The following is a 24,018-nucleotide window of genomic DNA, read 5'->3' on the forward strand; positions in this document are numbered from 1 at the left end:
AACAACTTAACTCATACATGTTATATTTGACATTAAACCTTCATAATTATACCTTAATGATATTGAATTAAGTAAGACCCATTTCTTTATAAATTCTTCCTTTTCATCATTTAATTTGATTGAAGATTGATTTCTTTTATGATAATGAATGACATAGATTTTTGGCTAATAAGTATAGAAGAACCAAATAAAAAACATTTCTTATTGTTTTGACAGGGACGCTCTTCAGGGCACAAATGAGCACCTGCTGGGGTTGTTGTCAGACGCCGTGAAGACATACATGGGAGTGGAGGAGTCCATCACCAAGAAGATGAAAGTCATGATGGAAAAGTCCGGTGATAAATTGACAGTAGATAAAGGTCAAGCCGGGACGGTGGAGAGAAAGAAGACTCCGCCCCCTGGCCGGAAATCACCGGCAACATCTCCCGGCAGGCTGAGTCCTGCCCGAGCTGACGGTACGTTATATTAGCTTTACTCTCAATGGCATAAATTAACTAGAAAGTAGCATTGACAAAAATAATTCAGAAATCAATTTAAATATTTTATTTTGAGATTTTACTTTCCAAAATTATGCAATGTAACAAAATCATATAAATTGAGCATGGTGAGGTTAAAGGAGTAAAGAACATATGTCAGACATATTGAATCTTTGATATGACCTTGACAACCATTCACACTTTGATAATAAAACTACTAAACAGTTTAAACTTGAATTACAGATGGTGAGACAGCCAACACTAGTATTGTATCTAATGTCACAGATGAAGGTCTCGACCTGTCACAACATATCTCTGATAGTATATTCCAAGGTCCTGAACTCAAGACTGAGGAGGAAGAACTTCTTACAGGTTGGTGAACCTTTCCTAACAACTTTTTCGTTGTAATATTTGAAATGTAAAGTCATTCATATTCATTGGGAGTCAGTTTTCAGGGAAGGCTGTTATGTTGCTGAATGGTTAAGAAATCACTCCTTTTTCATTGCCTAAGGATTGGTATAGGGATTTTGATCTATTTAACTCAGTCACAAGCTTTGTGAAACATCAGTGAAGTAAAACAAAAAAGAAATATATAATCTAATCAGTTGATTGTCTCTGTATCTTTTATACAGAGGTATAGTTCTGACTGACTTATGGATTTAATTATTTTACAATATAAAGATATGATACATGTATTATTTATGTTCATGCTGGAAAGGGCAATTAAACCAATCAAACTTTCATCTCTAAAGTAAAAGTGGTTATTTGCATGTGATAGAATCCAGTAACATTTTATATCATTTCTTTTATGATGCAAAAGAAATCTGCTTATTTGTATCTTTCTTGCATGATATTTAACGTAAATATCTATCTCAACATACCTTTGAAAGACAGTAGCTGCTAGTGCTATGTCTCCTATCCTCTTTATCATTGTGCAAGAGTTAAAATTTTATGTTGATTTTTTGACCCTAGAAATGTATAATTGCTATAAGATAGTGACTATTAAAGAACATAATTGAGCCGCGTCACAACAAAACCAACATAATGGGTTTGCGACCAGCATGGATCAAGACCAGCCTCACATCCACGCAGTCTGATCAGGATCCATGCTGTTCGCTTACAAACCCTATAACAAGTAGAGAAACTGATAGCGAACAGCATGGATCCTGATCAGACTGAGCGGATGCGCATGCTGGTCTGGATCCATGCTGGTCGTTAACGCACTATGTTGGTTTTGTCGTGACACGGCTCAAATATTTGTTTGTGTTATATCTAGAAATTGTAGAACAGAGTGGTTCTGATGAAACCACTGTCCTCTCTCTCTATGTTAAATGTAAGACTGATTTTATTGTCTCCTTTCTATACAAAAAAAACTCCTCTTCTAAAAACTGAGTGGTGAAGTGTTACATTTAAGAGAGTAAGGATTTTTAAAAAGAGTTCCAAATTGACAAAATAAATTATATTGCAAGTTTATTGTGAATTCTTTAAGTGCAATTTGATGACTTGACAATAATTTTACTTGTTTAAACATTAAAAAAAAATTATTTACATAAATCTGGAGGTGTGCTGCTTTAAAACAAAATTCCTTAAATAACTATTCATTATTTTGTTGTCATTTGGATATTTTCACAGCAGCTTGAATGTTTTAACTCAAGTGTTTAATTCAAGTGTTGAAAAAAAAATGTTTACAATTAAAGTTTTTTATGTGTTATATGTTTCTTATATGAAACAGATGGTGTTAGAATCTCTTATAAAGAACTTTTTTTTTAGAAGAACCTTGCTCTTATGTAACATATTTATCAACTCACAGAAGTCACATGATCAGTCATGTGATTTTGGTCATGTGACTTGGTCATGTGACATGCACAATACTTCAGATGCAGAAGTAAATGAGTAATATCCTGTTTAATATGTCAAGTGAAGTGATTGTAATTTTAAGTGTGTTCATTCACTGTGTGTAATGTATCTTGTACTACACATGTGTTGTACACGTTCAATAATTGTCTACATATTACATGTGTGTAACTTATATGTCACAGATGTCATAAATAAAAATTTCTCAAGAATTAATAAATGTGTGCAGTGTTTCACGAAATGTGTGCGGTGTAATTTTTGTATAATATAGCAAGAATTAACATGTGTGTATTAAGGATCATAATTGAGGAAGCAGTGTGGATAGGAAATGACAGGATCTGTATACAATTTTGAAGATTTAGCTACCATTAAGTGTTCAGTAATTGCAAAATAACTTGTGTAAATACTTCAAAGTTATCATCTTGACGATGCAGAAGGGTGATTTATAATGCAGGAGATATAAAATTATGGATATAATGTATAAAATGAAGAATGGTACAATAATTTTACTTACTCAAGGTTTTTTGTTTTGTTTTTTGTTTAAGATGAATTAAAATGTGAGTACCAGTAGATAGATATGTCTTTAAGGACAGAGACAGGATATTGGTCTATGTTCTTACATGAACATTTTACTGTCAATATTTAAGCTATTTAAGTTCTGGACTTTAGATATTAAATCATATAATATGCAATTTTTATATGATATGTACTATGCTATTATACTCTGTATAATGCCTTGTTATAATACATGTATTTCACATTTTCTTTGAATTATATATTAAATAATAATAAAAAGAATCTTATTTCATGTACTGTATGATGAAATACATTTAAAATACCAATTGATTCTTCTTTTGTTAAACCTGTGTTATATTGTGGCATGAATATTTTGTAGATTCTGGGAGTCGTTTACGGTCCTCTGTGAGCCACTTACTAGAGGTCATGGAGGAAACCACAAACCAGCTACTGGAGACCCGCCAGTCACAGTCTGATGCCATGGACACATTGGAGGGCAGAGGTCATGACCTTGACCAATTGACCTCTAGATGTAATGACCTTGAGGAGCGTCTGAAGGAGGAAGTGGAGCGTAAAGACTTCCTTGCTCTTGAACTGCACAAAGCAGAAGGTAGGTCCTAAAAATATGCGGGCACATAATTGTGCATAGAATATGCCAAATCTATTTATAGCATTATTTTTTTTAGCATTATTTAATGTTCAAGTTTGTTAACATTTATGTAGAAAGAGTCAGAACATTCATGATATTGCTTAATTTTTCATCAGAAGTCCCAGCCTGCTATAGATCAAATAGAGCAATTAAAGATTTTATTAGTATAGACAGCATCATTAGCTTTAGTTGTTAGAATCATAGTCTGCTCCCTTCTTGTTCTATGTTAACCTAACGTTTTCAGGTCTTATCGAGGGCTATAGCTCTGAGCGCGAGTCTCTTGATGAAAGGATTCGTGAGCTTGAAGAAGATAAGGAAACCTTAGTGCTTGAACTCGAGACCACAAAGAATAAGCTGTTAGACTTAGAATCCATCCAAACCGAGAATTTACAGCTGAAGAAAGAAATGGAGGAGCAACGAGAATTGATGACGCACAATGTTGGAGAGGAAGCTCAAGGTTTTAATCGTTACCAATATGTAATCGTGCCGATAGGTGTAGCCATCGGCTGTCTGTTTCTGCACGACTTATTCAGTAGATAGCATATGTTGTACAGCACTTGTAGTGAACTGTGATCTCTTTCTTGTTATTATCTACTCTTGTTGTTTTTCAGTTGTTAAAATAAACACTTTTTGTGAATAGTGCTTTGTTATGTCAAAATGCATGATATTAGAATCATTATGACACTTAAAATGGCATACAGTCATATTGAAATTGAAAACGGAAAACTTTGAAAATGGAATTTGGCATACATAAAATTAGTGATAAAAGCTCGTTTTCAACATCTGTTAATATAACTGAAATTGAAAGGTATTGTTCTATTATCTATTCTTAAAAAGATTTGGAAATATTTTGCTCCTTTTTAAGTTTTCATGAAATTTAGAAATTTTAAATCTTATCTAACTTGTGAAGAGTAATTACTTTTAAATTTCATTTTAGTAATAATGGTTAATATTTTAAATCATGTAAAATTTTACTTCAAGCATGATAATCTTTGACATATCAGAAAACTGCTGTTATATTTTCAATTTGTTATTGTAGTTGTTGTAGTTGTTGTTATTCTAACTGTGATGGTCTCCTCTGAGTTTACTCAATGTCTGTGACAATAGCCTGTGTTTGATTCTTTTTCTTGCATGTTACTTACCAATAATATCTTATAAAGAAATTATGAAAACTAGTATATTTTTATTTAAGCACTTTTTTCTTACAGTAGCATCGAAATTACAACTTCCTTCGTAAATTCAAAATGACGTCACCCTAAAATTGCAATTTATTCATAAAAGGTGCGCTGAGTTGATGTCAGTTGCCTTACACAACAGGTTTTTCTATAAAATTTAACAAAATTATTAACAACTTTTGAATAATGATATGATGTACACTAGTTAAATCATGATTTTGATAAATTAGAATAAGATCTATTAAACCTTCTTTAGGGATGAAATTTTCTAAAATCGAGTATTTTCAGAGGGAGACATTATTTTAACAGCTTTATTGTTTTTGTGTGTAATCAGATTTGTAAAGGCATAGTGTGCATATATGTAGACCTGAAAGCATGAATTGTTTCGTAATTCTTTGAATTTTCAAATGTATATTATATCTTGTAGGGATGGGGGGCTTTTGTGGAGATATTTAATCTAAATTATTGTATTTATTGCTATAATATAAAATATAAACCTGCTACTGTGTGAGAAAATTCTTGTCCAAATGCTCTTAGTAAAGTTATTGTGGTGGGAAAATATGACATTTGTTATAATAGAATATATGATGATGATTTATTCTTAATGTGAAAAGAAAAATCTATATATTATGTTCTTATACTATAATTCTGTGTGACAATTGGTCTGTTGAACTGAATTTCATGTGGGTTTAGTCTATATTTCATGTCAATTTAGTCTGTATTTCAAGTGAAATTAGTCTATATTTCATGTGAATTTAGTCTATATTTCATGTGGGTTTAGTCTATATTCATGTGAATTTAGTCTGTATTTATGTGATTTTATTCTATATTTCATGTGAATTTAGTCTATATTTCATGTGAATTTAGTCTGTATTTATGTGATTTTATTCTATATTTCATGTGAATTTAGTCTATATTTCATGTGAATTTAGTCTATATTTCATGTGAATTTAGTCTATATTTCATGTGAATTCAGTCTATATTTCATGTGAATTTAGTCTATATTTCATGTGAATTAATTCTATATTTCATGTGAATTTAGTCTATATTTCATGTGAATTAAGTTTAAATTTCATGTGGTTTAAGGCTATATATCATGTGGATTTAGTCAAAATTTCTTAAAGACACATGAATTGAATCTAACTTACATTTTGATATAGTTTTAAATTCATGTGGATTTAATCAGAATTTCTTTGGAATTAGTCAGTATTTCATGTGGATCTAGCCTGAATTATAGAAAAATCCATTTGAAATTAGTCTAGAATTTTTTTTTTCTAGAATTTGAAAATTGAATTTGGTAAAATAAACTTTGAACTTAAAACATTGGTTGCTGAAATATTATGGATGAAAAACTGCATTTAACATGGATTTATTGTGGATATAGATGGACAAAGACATGGACAGTGTTGAAAGTTGTGATACATATAGTATGTATGTTGTAGAGGTTATAAAGTGGAAAACAGTGCTTGCTTGATCATAAAATTGACACTTAATTGGAACTTTAATTTGATTAACTATCAGTGGAATTAACATTAGAACAGCTGAAATTATGCCAAATGATTTAAAATATTTCTATGTTTGTTTGCTTTCTGCAATGGACATGGAATGAGGACAGTGGGAAGGAATTTGGTTATACATGTAGACAGGAAAAGAGCTGTGCCATTTAATGTGTTCATTATGTTGTTATATTCTTGTTGGGGGATCTGTCAATAAAATGGTTAAACATTATGAAGATTTTATTTAATTTCTTTGATGGTAGATTATATCATAATCTGCTCAAAATTTGGAGGGGGTGAAAGATAGAAAAAATTAATAGAAAGAAGGTAATGTCAGGGTTCGGTCGCTAACTATGATCACAGTAGTTTCACTAGATAACACAGAAACTAACAATGGTTAGACTTTAGGGATGTCCGGAATTGACTCTTGTTGAACCAACAATACATGCGCAGCCATGTCTCTATTTAAAGATGATTTTGGTAATCACCTGAATTGGACATGCAGAGTGCATCAAATAGAATTAAACAATTGTTAGCGCCCGAACCCTGCCTACATTGGATGGATTTAAAAAAATGCAGTCTGCTAATGAATATAAAAGCAATTGCTATGGGTGAATCATGTAAAAAGAGTCTAAAGGATGTAAAATCATAGAAAAACAAAATAGAAGGGACATTTTCCTCGACTGGCAAATAATTGATACCAGCACGTATGGCAGTGAAATATTCAATTTTGAATACAATTAAAAGATGTTTTCCCTATACATCACAACAGACAAAGGATAAAGGTATTTGCAGTGTCAAGGATAAAAAGAAAAAACAATTCATCAAAATTGCTTGCAAGATTTTTTTCAGCTTTTGTATCAAGGGATTTGATTGGATGATAGTGTGAACCAATGAAAAGTGACTTGACTTGGAGTGTTTGGACAAGAAAAAAGGTTAAGTTTATTTCCAACTCACCCATATATTATATGGTAGCAGGGCGCTTTATTAAACAAGAACTAGCATTTAATGCTTGTTTGGGGAAAAACACAAAATTTATTGGTTTATAATTTTAAATACATGTATACAAGTATATGCATGCTTTGGGATGCCTTTGTTAATGTATGTGCATGTCTAATACTGTTATTGTTACTCCGCATGTGTATTGTTTAATATGTGTATATTTTGTTTCTTTTATTTCATATAAAAATTCTACTAACTCCATCTTTGTTAGAAATACAAGTTTTTTTTTAGATAAAAGTTTTTATGATGCTGTTCTTTTAACATTAATACCATCTGTACTACCTCAACAGATTTTGCTTCATATCTTTTGTTGAGTTTTAATTACTCCATAGAATAAAAATGTTTAAAATTTGTGTCTCGAATTAAAAGATGAAACCATCTTTTTAGCCAGGAAGTGAAAAGAGTTCTGTTTAAATTAGCTTTTTATGCTGCACAGTGATATTTTAAGTACATATAGTTAACAATTGAAAATCACTGCACAATTAATAACAGTTTAACTTCCTTTAATTCTATCAGACAGTAGAAATTATTTCTACCGTAAGCTCCACTTCAAAGAGAGTGTATGTTTTTAATGTAATTGAGGCTTTCTTTGTATCTCTTTTACATTGACAAGACTCTTTTTATTTCTTGCACATTGAGCATGGTTTCTTTGTCTCTTTCTTACATTTACACACCTCTAACTTATATCTCATTTACATTGACTATGCTTTCTTTGTATCTCTTTTACATTGACCAGGCTTTCTTTGGTTCACTTCAACATTTACGCACTTCTAACTTTTATCTTATTTACATTAACCAGGCTTTCTTTGTATCTATTTTACATTAATAGGACTTTCTTTCTTTTACATTAACATGCTCTCTTTTACATTTATAAGGCTTTATTTTGATTTTGCATTAACAGTGATTTCTTTGTTTCTATTTTACATTGTATCTGTTTTATATTTGCAAAACTCACATCACACAAGATAATGAACTAAATTAGATAGATTTAATGTAGAACATGCACAGCTGTGAATAAAATAAAACAGAAGGAAACTTTCGCTTGGGAATAGTAAATTACATTTTGTATTAAATATACTCAGTATTGGTTTAAAATTCAAATACATCTTATGCAAACTTCTTTGATTCTTCAGTTATACTTTATCATTGAGATTATTTTATTATGCCCCCATTTCGAAGAAAAGGGGGTATATTGCTTTGCACTTGTCGGTCCGTCGGTCCGTCGGTCTGTCGGTCCGTCGGTCCGTAGACCAAATGGTTTCCGAGTGATAACTAAAAGAACCCTTAGGCCTAGGAACTTCAAACTTGGTATGGGTGATTGGTCATGACCAGTAGATGACCCTATTGATTTTGGGGTCAAGGGGTCAACAGGTCAAGGTCACATTGACCTTGTAAGCAAAAAACGGTTTCCGATCAATAACTAAAGAACCTTAAGGCTAGGAACTTCAAACTTGGTATGGTGATTGGTCATGATCAGTAGATGACCCCTATTGATTTTGGGGTCAAGGGGTCAAAGGTCAAGGTCACATTGACCTTGTAAGGAAAAATGGTTTCCGATCAATAACTAAAGAACCTTAAGGCCTAGGAACTTCAAACTTGGTATGGTGATTGGGTCATGATCAGTAGATGACCCCTATTGATTTTGGGGTCAAGGGTCAAAGGTCAAGGTCACATTGACCTTGTTGTAAGAAACTTTAAGGCCTAAAAACTTTGTATGGTGATTGGTCATGATCAGTAGATGACCCGCCCCTATTGATTTTGGGGTCGATCAATCACAACCTTGTAAGGAAAAAACGGTTTACCGAACTTTAAGGCCTAGGAACTTCAAACTTGGTATGGTGATTGGTCATGATCAGTAGATGACCCCTATTGATTTGGGGTGGGGTCACATTGAAGCAAAAACCGGTTTCCGATCAATAACTAAAGAACTTTTAGGCCTAGGACTTCAAACTTGGTATGGTGATTGTTATGACCAGATCAGATGACCCTTATTGATTTTGGGGGTTAAGGGGTAAGGTCCGAGGTCACAACCTCTTGGGTAAAAACTGTTGCCGATCAATAACAAAAGAACCCTTAGGCCTAGGGTCTTCAAACTTGATATGGTGATTGGTCATGATCAGGAGATGACCCCTATTGATTTTGGGGTCAAGGGGTCAAAGGTCAAGGTCACATTGACCTCTTAGGTAAAAAACGGTTTCTGATCAATAACTTAAGAACCCTTAGGCCTAGGAACTTCAAACTTGGTATGGTGATTGGTCATGACCAGCAGATGACCCCTATTGATATTGGGGTTAAGCGGTCAAAGGGGGCAAGGTCACCATTGACCTTGTAGTAAAAATGCTTTCCAATCAATAACTTAAGAACCCTTAGGCCTAGGAACTTCAAACTTGGTATGGTGATTGGTCATGACCAGCAGATGACCTTTTGATTTTGGGGTCAAGGGGTCAAAGGTCAAGGTCACATTGACCTTGTAGGTAAAAATGGTTTCCGATCAATTAACTAAAAAGGCTTAGGCCTAGGAACGTCAAACTTTGTATGATGATTGGTCGTGACCACCGGATGACCCCTATTGAGTTTTGGGTCAAGGGGTCAAAGGTCAAGGTCACATTGACCTTGTAAGTAAAAACGGTTTCTGATCAATAACTTAAGAACGCTTAGGCCTAGGAACTTCAAACTTGGCATGGTGATTTGTCATGACCAGCAGATTACCCCTATTGATTTTGGGATCAAGGGGTCAAAGGTCAAGGTCACATTGACATTGTAAGTAAAAACGGTTTCTGATCAATAACTAAAGAACGCTTCGGCCTAGGAACTTCAAACTTGGCATGTCCATTGGTCATGAGCAGCAGATGACCCCTATTGATTTTGGGGTCAAAGGTCAAGGTCACATTGACCTTGTATGTTAAAACGGTTTCCGATCAATAACTAAAGAACCCTTAGGCCTAGGAACTTCAAACTTGGTATGGTGATTGGTCATGACCAGCAGATGACCTATTGATTTTGGGGTCAAGTGGTCAAAGGTCAAAGTCACATTGACCTTGTAGGTAAAAACGGTTTCCGATCAATTAACTAAAAACGCTTAGGCCTAGGAACTTCAAACTTTGTATGATGATTGGTCATGACCAGCAGATGACCCCTATTGAGTTTTGGGTCAAGGGGTCAAAGGTTAAGGTCATGACCAGTAGATACTTGATAACCCTTATTAATTGTTTGATCACTGGGTCAGAAGTTATGCATAATAACCTTATCAGATGACTAATTGGCTGCTGATAGGGGGCATACATGTTTTACAAACATATCTTGTTTTCTCTCAGTATTTTAAAAAAAATTCTACTCTAATTCAGTATTATGTATTGTGTCAATAGTCAGTGCTTTTATATGCATCAGTATTTATTCAGTTTTTAAATTTCTATTATTTTATATATGTCATCTATACTTGCTGTGTATTCATATATTAAACCATGTTTATTATTCAGTATTCATACGTATAAATTTTATAATGCTCTTTTACAGAAGTTGAGTTTGTTACCATGTTCTCTTTAATAATTTTAGTTATAATTCTGTCATTTTTCTTCTGAATGGAAACAAATTTTGAAGATTTAATGAAGATTTCATGTAATATGAAAGGGAAAAAAACCCACCAAAAAGTATGGTAAGCCTTTGTTACATTCAGAAAAAAAAGACATTGTTGAATTACTCAGTACTGTCAAAGCAATGTATGAACACAGGGAAAAATCATGAAATGTTATAAAATATTATATTTGAACAGAATTAACATTTATTTTAGAAGCATGGAAGTTTGGTATAAGTGGAGTTATTTAATGCTGCCATTCTGATATGAAAATGACAGCATTTTACACGAGGTTTTGATTAAAAACAATTAAATGATATGGCCTTGATTACTCAGAATTTTCAAACCACTAAAGGGGCTTAACCTTATATACATTACCGTGTCTTAGTACATTGCTTTGATCATTATACTTGATATATTTTCATCATAATATTTCATATTCCTTTGTGAAGTTCAAAAGTATTATGTTATGCTTGACACAATATAATTTTCTGCCTGACCTACATATATACTAAGATGGTATGCTGTAAAACCAAACAAACAAATATAATTTTCTGTCTTTCTGTTGATGTTTAACCAGTATTTAAAATTATCGGAATAAGAACAATATCTGAATATAATTATAGTCATTATGAGTTGAGAAATTTGTGCTGTGTTTCACACATTTGTGGTCATTTAAATGCTGTACATTTATACTTTGAATTTCACAAATCAAGATAGATCACTCTTGTTGACTGTATTCTGGGAGAGTTCACTTTTATATTTATTATAGGGGACATTAACATTAATAAGATGACACCTCATAGTTAGCTTACCGTTATTATACTGGAGTGATTTACCAATTGTTGCAATGTATTTATTCTAATGTGTTACTGTTAGTATTTATTTATGTAGTTACTTTTCTCTTGTTTAACAGTTCATTTCAACACCATGACTAAGAAACTGCTATGGTTTAGTTATTTTTGCTATGACCATATAATGGAGGGATGAAGTTATTGCATCCAGTGGTCTCAGCATTTCTAACACTAGATTTGACCTAGGCACAAACCAAAGTATAAAATTGAGACTTCAGATCTCTAAATATTCAGTTTGTCTTGTATCATGTCAAATTTGAACATATTTTGATAAAGATGTTGATAATGTTAAAGCAGTTACTCAGTCATGACCTTCTATCACTGTGGTAGATAGTGATATAAATACATGTATATATTAACTAGGATTTTTCTGGACACAATTATGTTATAATCACCTTGTGTAATAAACTGGGATAAAGTTATTTTTACTAAGGTTTTGGGCATAAGAACACTAATTATCCGCATGTTCCATGAATATAAACCAAAACTGTATGAACACAAGAAAAAAGCTGGAGTTTGTGGCTAAAGTAATTGAATATTTGACCTATTTTGACTCCCAAGTTCCATCTATTGATAGTTTCAGTTATTTGCTCTCTTTATTCTTTCAGTTATTTCAAAAATATTTCTAAAAGAAAAACCCTTTTCAAAATGATAGAGAGTTACTGATAGAATAAATCTCAGCACTTTTAGCCCTTTGAGTAGAACATAGTTCTTGATGTTTGTGAATACCCATACAATTTCTATTTTCTCAACAATTTTGTTACATTCTGTGTATAGATGCCACAGTGCTGTTTCTTAAGGATTTATTTTGAGAGATTAATAAATTCACAACTTAGAAATGGTCAACAGCATGCCTATAATTTAATTAAGTATTTTTACTAAAATACTTTTTAAAAAATTGCTATTAACATTGGAACAAAGCAATAAAATTGATATTTTTATGAATTTTTCAGTAACTATGCATGTGGAAAAATGGGCATATAAACAAACTGACAGTCTTATTGTTACTAAAAATATTAACTCCTTGTTCTTCTAACTCAACATATTATTCAGATATATTTATAATTTTTTACCAATGATCACTTTGCTTTAAAAGATTGCTTGCTTAAAAAATGTTTCAAAATGATATTTTAAAAATAATCTTTAAAAGATAGAAGCATTTTGTAAAGTTTGAATCAAATTTTAATGCATGATTCTTGTTATGCAGCTACCAGGGCTGAAGAACCAGCGAAACTGCCACCTGGTGGCAACAAAGGTTGGTCTATAAATAGAATGTCTAAATATAGAAGTGAATACAGTGATAGATATATATGTTTTTGCATTTTTGAGAAGCATTTAGCCAGTGCATCAAAGAATGATATAAAGTTATAGAAAACCGAATGCCAGATGTGTAATCTCATAGCATGACATACATGTATATTAAATATGTAACTCAGAATGTGTAACTGAGAAAGGCAAAGCGCAGAATCATGTAGAAAGGACTCCCGAATTAAAAAAGAAAATTGCATAAAAAATCTGTAAAGTTAAAAGGGCAAAATTTAGTCAAACAGCATGCTGTAGTATATTATAGTTGACTGGAAGTCTTTTTAAATGCTGATAAAGAGATAGAGTACATACTTCTTGCATGAAGCCCTTCTTGTACCCGGACCTTCAGTTATTGTCATGCAGCCTTTTACCCCTGGTGCCCATTCCATGTTTCTATATAGCAGCTTTTTATATGCTCTAGACTGGCTAGTATGAATATATTTATTATAATATATATTTATGATAGTTTAAACTGGATTATTATGCTAGATTTTATATAGAATAGACATTCGAAACAATGCTGGTGAGTTACACCAATGTGTGTTGTGAAACATTTCTATTTAAAGCAGCTGTCTCAGCAATATGTGAAGAAATTAGCGAGAAAATTAAAAAAAAAAAGCAGGGAAAAGAAAAGCTTTACGATAAGTCTTACAGAAAATGAAATTAATATTTGACGGATTTTGTCTATGGGTTAAAAAAACTTAACATTAACTTAATTTATGCCTGAACACTGCAGAAGTTGATCAGTAGGCTACTGATTTTACAAGGAAATAATCTGATTTCAAGATTGAGTTACTGTGATTAAGCAGTATCCATCATGGATTTTGTTCAAACATTCTGAAAGTTCAGACTCACATAGTATGCTGATCATAATTGTGACTTTAATATAGACTAAATAGAGATATATTTTCATTGTCTTTTAAGTGAACTTATTTTAGATAAATTGCTGAGACAGCTGCTTTATTGAATGAAAAGAGTGTGTGGTTTGTTTTTACAAAAGAAATAGATCAGTGTAATGATATCAGGAGGATGTGATCTTTTTATTTCATGTTTGATTGTTGATGTTTACACTTCTCTGTCCTTGATATTGTTTCCTGATCACTTACTATGTTAGAGTTGATACAACCTTTATTGACCGGACAAAACCAAAAAAATATCATCAATAGATACTTAAAGAAAACTGGATTTAGAATGAGAGGGCTTTTATTCCAGAAGAAGTAATTATGATAATGACATTGTAATAGTATTTATTTCAAACCATTGAAAAAACATGAAATAAATCGAGTATTTCCTCCTATTTATTTAAGGTCAAATATCTATCACATGTGAAAAGTTTTATATATCAAAAAGTTTCATATTGGTATTGAAAATATCTCAATGTTCACTCAGTGGGATATATTTTGTTCTCACAAAACTTATATACTTGAATATCAGTTAGGGCCTATTCTTGGGTAGTTGGGCCCACGGATTGTGGGGATGGGGAAAATGCCTAGATAATTGATGTAATTTATTTTTCTGTATACTTAATATAACATTTTACCATATTAAAAGGTGTATAGTTGAATTGTTTTGAAAAAGTTATTTTCTGTAAAATTAATATCCTTAATATCAGCTACTATTTAAAATGATAAAATGCTCAAATCCAAATTTGTAATGAATAAGAAATTGTAAAATATAAAGTAATTACATTTCATGTAATTTGTATGATATATGCAGTTGATTCAAGATTTCAGAGTTAGATAATGAGAGTGAAAGGGGGGGACATTATGTCTATGTTTCTTTACCAATCGGTACTGAAAAATGAGCCCACATCACCACTTACAGAACTCTCAAAAAAGACCCTCATAAGATCAATATTTTTTAGTAACTCGACCATAAGTCAAATTGATTTTTATGGACAATTTTGGCAACCCTTTTTGGTTGACTTATGGCCGCAAATCTACGGTACTTGCTCCCATTGGCAAAGTATTATCATTCATTAGAACACTTACAAGGCTACCAATATTTTTCTGCATAAAATCTTAGTACATGTTAGTCAAGAATATCAGGCATTACATGTATAAATAATTTATTATAGACAAGAAATTAAGTATAAACAATTGATATAATATGCTGGGTTTTGCTCTGGGTTTCTTTTTAAGGTCATTTAGTGAAAAATATTTTAGATCCAATATTTTAGATCTATAATTAATTGAAAAATATATAAAATAAAAACTGATCATTAAATCCAAGAATTTTTTTAAGTGGATTTTAAGAAAATGAATACACAAATGGGGTCATAAACTTTCATTTTAACCTCATTTTATATGCCTGATTTTATTTGCATGGTTATTGTACATAGATAAAGTCAAGTATTTATTGACAAATTTTTCATTGTTTTATGAACAGAATGTACACAAAAACTTTGGGCGTTAGATCTCGGTAAAGTAAAACTGCCCGTTTTGCAGGTTTTTACTTGTTATAAAGACAGTATTGGGTTACGTCTTACAAAAATCTGCTGTATTGAACTCTGCAGAGGTTCATTACACTTTGAATATTTTAAACTTTCAGTTTTACTAAAGTTTTAATTAATAAAGTGTCATTTGCAATTTTTTTTCAAATGAGAATTATATTTACAAGAATAAATCAACACAGATAATTATGATATAGTGAAATTAGTGAAAAATTTTTTTTAGTGAAATTACTTTTTCTCTTTCTGTTGTTTATGTATTCTGTTATATATAATTGAAAATAAAGAAGAAATTTGGATAGATAAATTAATGTTGGAAATGGGCTTTCTTTTAAGGTAATTTGTTTTACTTGATTTTCGTCTGTTGATTGTAACAAGTAGATTTTTTTTATATATAATTATATAATATACCTAAGGTTTGGATCATATATGTTTTACCTAAAGTATAACCTTGTTTAGGAACTGATTTTAATTAGATTGATAGTTTTATAAAATAGAATTTTACTAAATTTTTGTAATCTATTGGGAGATATTTTTTTGGTAATAATGAAATAATAAAAGCTATGCCATCAGTTTAAAGTCAGGCCAGTGAGCACAGTTGTACATTTGAACCCCCCAAAAAATGTACAATTTAAACTAGGGCAAGTCTACTATAGAAATTTTAGTGGTTAATATACCAAATTTAGACATGGAATTTCAAGATTTCATAATTTTTTTAGATGAAATTATTAAAATAATTATCATCTGTTGAACTAGACTGTTGTAATTGCATGAAACATTTTACTCGGATACATGTACATTAGTTTCATGTGGAGGTTAGAAAATTTGATCTTTTATGCTTGTGAGTAGATGTAACTTTGTAGTAAATTTTGTGATTGAAGTGCTATTGTTAGATAAATATAATTCATATAGAATTAGATAAAAAGAGAGTAGATTTGCTTAGGGGAGATTTTTTAATGTAACTAAAATATTTGTGTTATGGAATAGTTATAAATTGGTGTGCTTGATAAATATTTAATTAAAATCAGTAGTTTTGATTCAGTTTATAAGTAGATTTTCACTAGATTAATATTTACTGTTATTTATTTACTGTGGATTAAATGGCAACTTTTAGTTCATTTTAGGTAATCCAGCAGAAGAAGTGGTTTCAATAATTAATTTATGATAAAATACTTTTGTACATTTTTCAGGGGCAGTTTTATGGAGAGAAATTTAAATTACTTTTTTTACAAATGTTTATTCTTCAGATGTGTTTGATTTATTTTTTTGTACAAATAAGAACATGTTCTTTTTACTTTTCCCCATGTAACAGCCCTTATGCTGGAAGTTACTCGATTAAACTCAGAGAATCGTGAAAAAGACGAACAAATCAAGCAGGTTCATGAGCGTTACGAGTCTCGCATGCGAGAGCTGGAGACAAGTGGTGAGGACATGGAAACACACTTGGGGACGATCCTAGAGGATAAAAAACAGGAGGCAGCTGATCTGAAACTACATGTAGAGGCACTGGAGAAACAACTGAAGGCCAAGAAACAGTTTATAGAGGTATGTTTTGATTGTCTTGTAATACAACTGACTGGTCAATGACTCCTTGCAACTCTATAAATAGTTTGTTTATATAATTATGGAGTTATACTTGTGCCTGAAATAATTAATAAGCTATATTGCATATAGTTTTCAATATATAATAAATTTCTTAATATGTCTTCTATTCGCAATAAATGCAAGTTTTCAGAAATACAGAACACTACATTTAACTCGCGTAAATAAAAACTGTCATGGTCGGATGACCACTATGAAATAAATTTCCTTAAAAAATGTAGGAATACGATATATCATATATAGTTGTGATGAAACGTCACTGCAGTGGGCGTTACCCTGTATGGTTGGAGCTATTAATTTTGTAAGTAAAAAGGGGCACAGATTTAATTTTCTTTTAGAAATAACCAATTTACTTTATAACTTACAGTATAATTATGTATGGCTTAATTTCATGAGAAAGTACTATGTTGATAGCCAGTGTATAATTGGTATATAATTTGCAGGAACAATCTGCTGAGAGGGAACAAGAGCATGAGGAGTACCAGAAAGAGTTGGAGAATTACAAACAGATTATACATGATCTGGAGAAACAAAACGGAACTGGTTCCAGGCTGCAGACAGAGGTAAATACTAGAATCACTGACATTCTGTTGTAAAATATGATTAAAACAAAAATTGATGTTTTTTGTGGGTTCTTAATTTATTTCTATAAAAGCATAGACTACAAAATTAAATGTCTGTCAATAGATTTCTATGATAGTTATCAATGGAAAAAATATAAAAAAGCAGGGTAAATACACCTTAATATGCTATGAAAGCAGTGTATGATTTGTATACCTTAAATCATAGTCTGTAAAATATTTCAAGTTCATGCTGGCTATTTATAATTGATTGAATAGAAATTATGTGATGCATCAGTGATAGTCATCCATTTGCTTGTAATAAACACATGGAATACACATTATAATTTGATGATTTCTTATTTAGTTTGTTGGTAACTTCTATGGACAAATACTCATGGATTGAAGTTAAGATTGATTTGTTCAAGTCACTGAGGCTAGATATAGATTTTTTCTTTATTGTCAAAATGATGCAGCGATGGTTTTAGCTTTGTCAAAGCAGCATCTGCGACTATCCGTCAGTGTTACTAAAATTCTTGATTTCTATAAATAGATTGATGACCTGACAGAACAGTTGCAGGCTCGTATAGATCTACACAACCAGGCATTACTGGAATCGGAGAAGTATGAACGTGAGATACGTGACAAGGACCTCAGCTTGAAGGAGCTCAAGACAATCATACAGCAGTTAGAGCAAGATCTTCAAGACAAAATACAAGAGCTGGAACAGAATAAACAGGTATGTATACAAGTCATTGCTGAACATTCTGTCACATTGTTAGAAAAATGTGATGCTGGGCAACGATGTAAACCCTGGTCACTAAATAACTGCTTGCAGCTTCACCAATACTGTTCCGCAACTCCACTCACTGCTTACCTGACTGAATTCACAATGTCATCCCATTTAATGAATTATGCTATACTGTGATAAAACTATGGAAGTAGTGGCTTTTAAAGACATTAATTCTGTCATTTTCTTTGTTTGCTTTGATTGTTTTTGTACTTTTAAAATTTTTTCATTTAAATTCTTCTCAACGTTTTATCTTATGTTTAGAAATTAAAGAAATTGGAAGAAGAACTAGCTAGGAGATCGTACGATGAAGATCTCTCGGACAGTAAGTCTGATGTGCAGTCGCCCAAGCCTGGCAGTTCCCTTGAGTTTGATGGAACAGAAGACCAGACCAGGGAGAGACCCCCACCACAAATGACAGTAGAAGAAGAAATGAGACAGGCTGCTAACAAAACTAAAGAGGTAATTATCTAATTAACTAATATTCCATAGGGACATTTATAATCTTTCAGATTCTACATTAAATCACACCATGACTGTAAAGGTCATTCGACGACTTTCCAGCTTTACTGGATGAGGAAGACTTTAGGTGCCCCTACTGGCATTATCTTATGGCACAAGCACACCAGTAAAGCAGGAAAGTCATCATATAACCTTTGCAGTGTTGATGTGACATCTGGAGATACTTGAAACAAAAGAAAAAAGATCTAGCTCTGTTTAGTGAAGTTCTATTCTTGATTAGTTAAAGAATAAACAAATCTCAAGAAAAGTTAATTGCTGAAAGCAGTAATTAAAGTAAAGGTTAAATTTACCAAATGCAAAGGTATGAAAAGAAGAGTGTCAGAGTGTACTTTAATTGTGGTCAATAAAAACCTTGATATAATTCTTTTTTTATAGGAGCTTGTACGAGAGAAGTTTACGTTACAGTCACAAGTGAATGATAATCTTGTCCAGATTTCTAGTCTACGTAATCAACTTGACGACATGAGGCATCGTCGAGGCATGGGTGAAAGTCCCGATGCCAATAAGAGGCTTGAATTTCAACGAGAGAAATCAGAGGAAAAAGATAAACTGGTACAGTACTTTCATGATATTTGTACATATGAATCATGATTTTTAATAGAAGATAATTCTTTTAGATTTATGATACTCTTGTAAAGTAAAGACATAAAACATGTTAGACCTTGAAAACTCATATACTAATAATTAAAAAAGTGTTTATGTAGTCTGCCTGTTACAGCCTTTTACAAGGAAACACGGTCAAGCAAGTTTACATTACATTACATTCTTTAAGAAGCACTAGAGTTATTTCCCCTTGTACAGGTGCAAGTAGTGATAGGAAAAGACCCACATGCCATTTAAACCTTTTATACAGTCTTACTAAGTACATTACTTTAATATAAGTAATGTAGTAATTATAATTTCTATAAAATTACTGGTTGAAACTGAGCAAGTCCATTATAAAAATTCAGGGGAGTAAAATGGTCAAACGATATAAACATGGGAAAATTAATATTTCAGATTGCAGAGCTCAAGTTGAGGGTTGAGGAGCTAAATGAGACCATTGAGAATAGAGACCAGCAGATTGAGCAGCTGAGGGAACGAAAACTGTCAAGGGGATCACCTGTCGAGGGCATAGAGTTTGAGAGTGACAGAGAAGTTGAAAAACAAATGGAGGCTCTCAAGAGGGAAAATAAACAACTCAGGGTAACATAAATTATTTCTTTTTAAAATGTAGTGTTTGGTTTAGAAACTGTTAATTTCTATTTTAAAGGAACAATTATTTTGGATGTTGAAAATATATTTTTTTTTAAAGAATGGCATTAGGAAGTACAAATTAATTGAAGTCAAGAGAATGATTTCAATTTTCTCTGTAGAACGTATGTACGAAACAGTATATGAATGATTGTATTTAACTGAATTAACCAAATGATTGGTGTATGTGTCTTTCTTGGATGTTTTAAATTTATCAGATAGACTGGGTGTTATGTGGCCTTTATGGTTTCCAATATTGTAGTAAAAGAGTTTACTATTTAATTTCAAATCATTATTCTTCTACTGGTTAATTTACTAGTCATATAAATGAGCCAATTTAATGTGTTTGCGACCATCATGGATCCAGACCAGCCTGCACATCCGCGCAGTCTGATCATGATCCATGCTGTTCACTTACAAACCCTAAAACAGGTAGAGAAACTGAAAGCAAACAGCATGGATCCTGATCAGACTGTGCAGATGTGCAGGCTGGTCTGGATCCATGGTGGTTGCAAACACATATTGGTTTTGTCATGACGCGGCTCAAATATACCTTGTTAATGAATGTAACAGGAGCGTGTGAAGTTGTCTGAGGCATCAAGTATAACAGATATATCAGGACTGTCTCAGAACTTACTGGAGGAGAAGAATCAGGAAATAGATCATCTGTCAGAACAAGTCCTCCGTCTACAGTCTGACTACAATGATCTGAAGGCAGAGCGAGGTGTACAAAACCTGGTATGTACATTAACTTATACTGTTACACTTACATAGGTATAATAATGTAGATAACAGTAGAACATTAATATGGTGGTAATCACAACACATGAAGATGGTCTGATGAAAAAATGGATTGTTTAAAAGCCTGGGATGATGAGGATGTGGTGTCAAATTTGATGGTTTTAGGTCAGTGCTTTCGGATCTTGCTTAGTGTTTTGAATGCTGTACAAGTCAAAATTTTGCTATTTATAGTTTGTATGTACATGTACTATATGTATTATCTCATGGTACATGATCAAAAAAAGTTGGTAGATTAAAGTTTCTGTCTGATAGTTGATAAACTTATGAAATGAAAATCTCAGATATGTTGTTCCAGTCTGACGAGGGTCATACAAATAAACTTTAGAATAATACATGTAATTTAAAAAAAAAGAGCCAGTTAAAAATGTACAATCAATAAAACTAGTTTAGAGTAAAAATTAACATTCAAAGTTAACATTTATATGGTTACAAGATAATAATGTTTAACATTTTTGTTTATTCATGTTTCTAACTGTAGATAATTTGTTAGCATGAAGTTGTAGATATCCTAACAAGTTGATATAATTCTAGTTGTTTGGACAGTGAATGGGCTTGAACTTCTGATAGAAAGAGCATGTCAGTGTAGATTTTGGGAATATAGATATATCTTTGTATATATTTGTATAGTTTACTATTAGCATGTTTAAACTAACATTATATATATGTTTTAAAAAAATTGTATCCAAATAATTGTGTATGTAAAAAATCATTTCTAACTTCATATGCATCATCTTCATTGGGAAATTAAAACAAAATTTGCATTAAGAAAAAATTGTGTATATACCAAAGGTCTGCATGTTGAGTAATTCACAGTGAAATTTGATGCTGAATATTTGCCTAGCAATTAGGAATGCAGTTTAGGACAATTAAAACTGTTACAAAATTAAAGTTGGCCAGAAAATGATATGTACCATTACTGTGAAATCATGTTGTTTTTAAGTACAAGGATAATTTCAAGTCAAATTTTGGGTTTGGAAGATAATAGACTGCCATCATTTAAAAATTATATTTTACAAAAAAGCTGCAGTTTTAGTTTGTGTTAAACAGTCAACAAAAATTTAATATCAATCTTTATTTCACCTATATACAATAGTGATTTCACAGTAATAGTAGGAAATGTTGACTACTAAGATATAGTTGGAAAGAAAGGATTGACTAACATATTAAACTTAGTATATAACCATTCGAACATTAACTAACAGTGTGAAGAGTTAGAAGAACTGAGAGACGAACTCAAACAGAAAGAGAAAGAGATATCTGAGTCTGTCCGCGTGTCTGCTGCATTCACTGATCATTCACTAACACCTGATTCTAGCCTCATGAATGTAGGAGCTTCATTCTCAGAAAAGGTAGAAATATTGCAGAGTTTACATTGTAACATTTGTTGTGGGATAGTGGTGACGGGAGTGTTCTTATCTTATTGTGTAGAGACATTTTCTATATGCTGCCAAATTTGTGCTAAATAAAACCAATCACATGAATAAAAAAAAAGGAATGAAATATTCTGTTTGTCATAAATTTGGAGCAAAAAAAACCAGCAACATTAGAACACCATTTTAAAGATACTAGTAAATGATATATTTAACAGAATGAAAACAACAACACTTTATACATGATATATCTAAATCAATTAATTTTTTTAGCAATTCATTTTATTAGCACAATTTTGACTGTATTTCATTGTCATTTTGACTAACTTTAGCATATCTTAATTTCATTTTCTTCTAACATATTATTCAGATTTTATTTGTTATTGTTAGATATTTTCCATAACCTCTATGAATTTCATACCTAATACATTTAACAACTACAATAATTATTGAGCATGCTTTCTTTTGTATCCTATGTCTTTATTTAACTGCTGACATTCTTGTTAAAGATACAAATCTAAACAAGCTACAATAGGTTAAGATGGTAGAAACATTCTCAGGGGTGGGGGTGTGTTTGTTTTTTCTTCTGCTTTTGCGTGGCTTTGTGTATCTTAATCATTGGTATTAAAGTGAAAAGACACATTTGCAATGAAAAAGAATGTTATATTCATGAAATGTTCAGATATAAAGCATGAATGTATTTATATTATGAATGTAACTGTTAGATTAAATACTCCATATTAGCCTTGAAAAATATAAAGCTTGCTAAATTTTTACATGCAATGTAAAGTTATATACCTTAACTTATTTCAATGTAGCTCATATTTAAAGAAAAGGAAGCAGTTTAACTGATATATCTTGATTTAATGACAGGCAAGTATCCAACAAGAAATGGAGGAATCTGAGGCCTCAAGGCTGGAAAAGATGATGAGTCTCGAGTCAGAATTAGTGGCCCTTAGAGCAGCTCTTAATGACAAGGAGGAGTATTTAGTCACTATTCAGACAGAGTTGTCTACCTTGAAGGAAGATCTTCAAGGGAAGGATGAAATGATCCTCGCACTTCAATCCAAACCTGAACAGGTGATTATTGTATATGTAAAGTTATTTTGTGATAAATCTTTATGCCTACTAGTTGGGGGTGGGGGCATGTAAATGAAGCCCTGTCTGTCTGTTCTTTTGTCATGCTATCTCTCTGTAGACTGCCAGATCAGTTGAATGCATGGGACAATTTTGTCCTTTGGACATCTTTCTAGTTATTATTGATATGAAAATAAAACAAGGCAGTATTAACCTGATTGAAAATCTAGGACATTTCTGTTTCAAATGACTTCCATCTGTTGATATAATATTATTATGATTACCCAATCTGTATTTTTCGTCAGTTTGTTATTTTCATGTAAACAAGTTCAACAAAACACCAAAGTAGTTTGAAACCTTTACATCACTTTTAAACACATTAAATAACTGAAAATGCTGAAATGGTGACGACATTTCTTTGATTAAATAAATCTAAATCATATATGTACATATGTTATACAGGATTTGATACCAGGATTACCTGATGACGTAGGTCTGTTACAGTCTATGATACAGGAGAAAGAGGAGCTGGTAACACAGCTTACAGTACAGGTAGACTCCCTACAAGCCGAGGTAGATAACCTCTCCGACTTCCAGGTATCACATGTTCAATCATTTCAAATTAAAGTTAAAAACTGTTTACTTGTATTCAAGTTTACTTGTATTCAAGGTTACTGAAACTATACACAAAAATCATTACCATTTTGAAAAAAATA

General features: G+C 31.8%; 1 protein-coding gene across 1 annotated transcript in view; it reads left to right on the top strand.

The window, feature by feature from the left end:
- LOC132738074 (nuclear anchorage protein 1-like) overlaps window positions 1-24,018 on the top strand; it is a 163,264-nt gene that overhangs the window by 91,738 nt on the left and 47,508 nt on the right. Inside the window, exons 29-43 of the mRNA XM_060725500.1 lie at window positions 217-455; window positions 720-848; window positions 3,226-3,456; window positions 3,740-3,952; window positions 12,801-12,848; window positions 16,660-16,892; window positions 17,393-17,512; window positions 18,063-18,248; window positions 18,564-18,761; window positions 19,197-19,373; window positions 19,821-20,006; window positions 20,628-20,792; window positions 22,058-22,204; window positions 23,099-23,305; window positions 23,765-23,899. Coding sequence (XP_060581483.1) covers window positions 217-455; window positions 720-848; window positions 3,226-3,456; window positions 3,740-3,952; window positions 12,801-12,848; window positions 16,660-16,892; window positions 17,393-17,512; window positions 18,063-18,248; window positions 18,564-18,761; window positions 19,197-19,373; window positions 19,821-20,006; window positions 20,628-20,792; window positions 22,058-22,204; window positions 23,099-23,305; window positions 23,765-23,899 — 2,614 coding nt within the window. The remainder of the gene's footprint in view (window positions 1-216; window positions 456-719; window positions 849-3,225; window positions 3,457-3,739; window positions 3,953-12,800; window positions 12,849-16,659; window positions 16,893-17,392; window positions 17,513-18,062; window positions 18,249-18,563; window positions 18,762-19,196; window positions 19,374-19,820; window positions 20,007-20,627; window positions 20,793-22,057; window positions 22,205-23,098; window positions 23,306-23,764; window positions 23,900-24,018) is intronic.

Source organism: Ruditapes philippinarum, unplaced genomic scaffold (genome assembly GCF_026571515.1).
Source record: "Ruditapes philippinarum isolate M1 unplaced genomic scaffold, ASM2657151v2 ctg1914_1_1_1_1, whole genome shotgun sequence".
Classification (NCBI taxonomy): Eukaryota; Metazoa; Mollusca; class Bivalvia; order Venerida; family Veneridae; genus Ruditapes; species Ruditapes philippinarum.